The sequence below is a fragment of the Sitophilus oryzae genome, unplaced genomic scaffold (assembly GCF_002938485.1).
Source record: "Sitophilus oryzae breed Bouriz unplaced genomic scaffold, Soryzae_2.0 scaffold_1375_pilon_pilon, whole genome shotgun sequence".
Taxonomy (NCBI): domain Eukaryota; kingdom Metazoa; phylum Arthropoda; class Insecta; order Coleoptera; family Curculionidae; genus Sitophilus; species Sitophilus oryzae.
This window is the reverse complement of record NW_022146032.1, coordinates 33,247-34,410: the sequence shown is the minus strand read 5'-3', so window position 1 is coordinate 34,410 and position 1,164 is coordinate 33,247. Positions and strand designations below refer to the sequence as shown.

Sequence of the window (1,164 nt, the reverse complement as noted above, 5' to 3'; positions counted from 1 at the left end):
ATAAATTATTTTAAATTTTTAAGAACTTTATCAATATAAATACTACATTGCCATCTGGGATCATATATATGTCACATGATTTTTACTGCCTAAAATTTTTCTCAGAGAAGAATATATGGATAAATGAACAAACAATTTCTCCTAAGAAAGAACTCGTTTTGTAAAAGAAGAAAAAACAGAGAAACTTCAGTTTAGTGTTTGTAAATAAATATCACTGATATCTGATTCAAATGTAAAATATTTTTATAAATTATTAAAAAGTTATTTTCTATTATGGATGTTTACAAGTACTTAGCAATGATTCAAAGTTTCTACTGTTCTTAACCCTCTGTTTAAAAGTTATCAGTAAAGTATGTTTAGAATTATGTATGAATTACTATTTTCCAAACTATTAATTTTTAGCGAGGACGATCTACAAAAGAGTTAAAAGGGTTTAGACGAGAATGTGAAATTCAAAGGGATCTGCATCATCCCAATATTATTCAAATGTTGGATTCTTTTGAGACAGAAAATGAAGTGTGTATTTTGTATCTAAACATTACTTAGAATTATAAAAAAAAAATCTTTTTAGATTGTAGTTATCACTGAATTTGCACCAAGAGAACTTACTGCTATTTTAAGTAAAGAAGGATATCTGTCAGAAGAAAAAGTCCAACAAATTGTATGGGACTTAATTTCAGCACTTTATTACTTACATTCAAATAGAGTTTTACATAGGTTTGAGAAATTTAATTGTTCTCTACCGCAGTATAAACTGTATAAATATTATATCTTTTAGAGACTTAAAACCACAAAATATTTTACTAGATCTAAAGAGTCGTGCAAAACTATGTGACTTTGGGTTTGCAAGAAATATGAGTACAGGAACGCATGTTTTAACTTCAATAAAAGGTCTGAAAATGGGTAGTAGCCAACCATTGATTTTAAAATTTGGTTTAAAATTGTAGGAACACCTTTATATATGGCTCCAGAATTAATTGATGAATTACCTTATGATTATAATGCAGATCTTTGGTCATTAGGTTGTATCACTTATGAACTATTAATGGGTACACCTCCATTTTGTACTTCTTCAATTTTGCATCTAATAAGGATGATTAAACATGAGCAAATTCAGTGGCCAACGTTATCTAGCAATACGTAACTGAACCAAAGTGGGCTACC

At 28.4% G+C, this 1,164-nt stretch overlaps 1 protein-coding gene across 1 annotated transcript; it reads left to right on the top strand.

Annotated features, from left to right (window-relative positions):
• Positions 1 to 337: 337 nt before the first annotated feature.
• Positions 338 to 1,144, top strand: LOC115875347 (serine/threonine-protein kinase fused-like). Its single transcript, XM_030890769.1, has 5 exons — positions 338 to 350; positions 403 to 516; positions 572 to 717; positions 779 to 891; positions 948 to 1,144. Exons 2-5 carry the CDS (start codon positions 487 to 489, stop codon positions 1,142 to 1,144), a joined length of 486 nt encoding a protein of 161 aa, XP_030746629.1. The 5' UTR covers positions 338 to 350; positions 403 to 486.
• Positions 1,145 to 1,164: the final 20 nt, after the last annotated feature.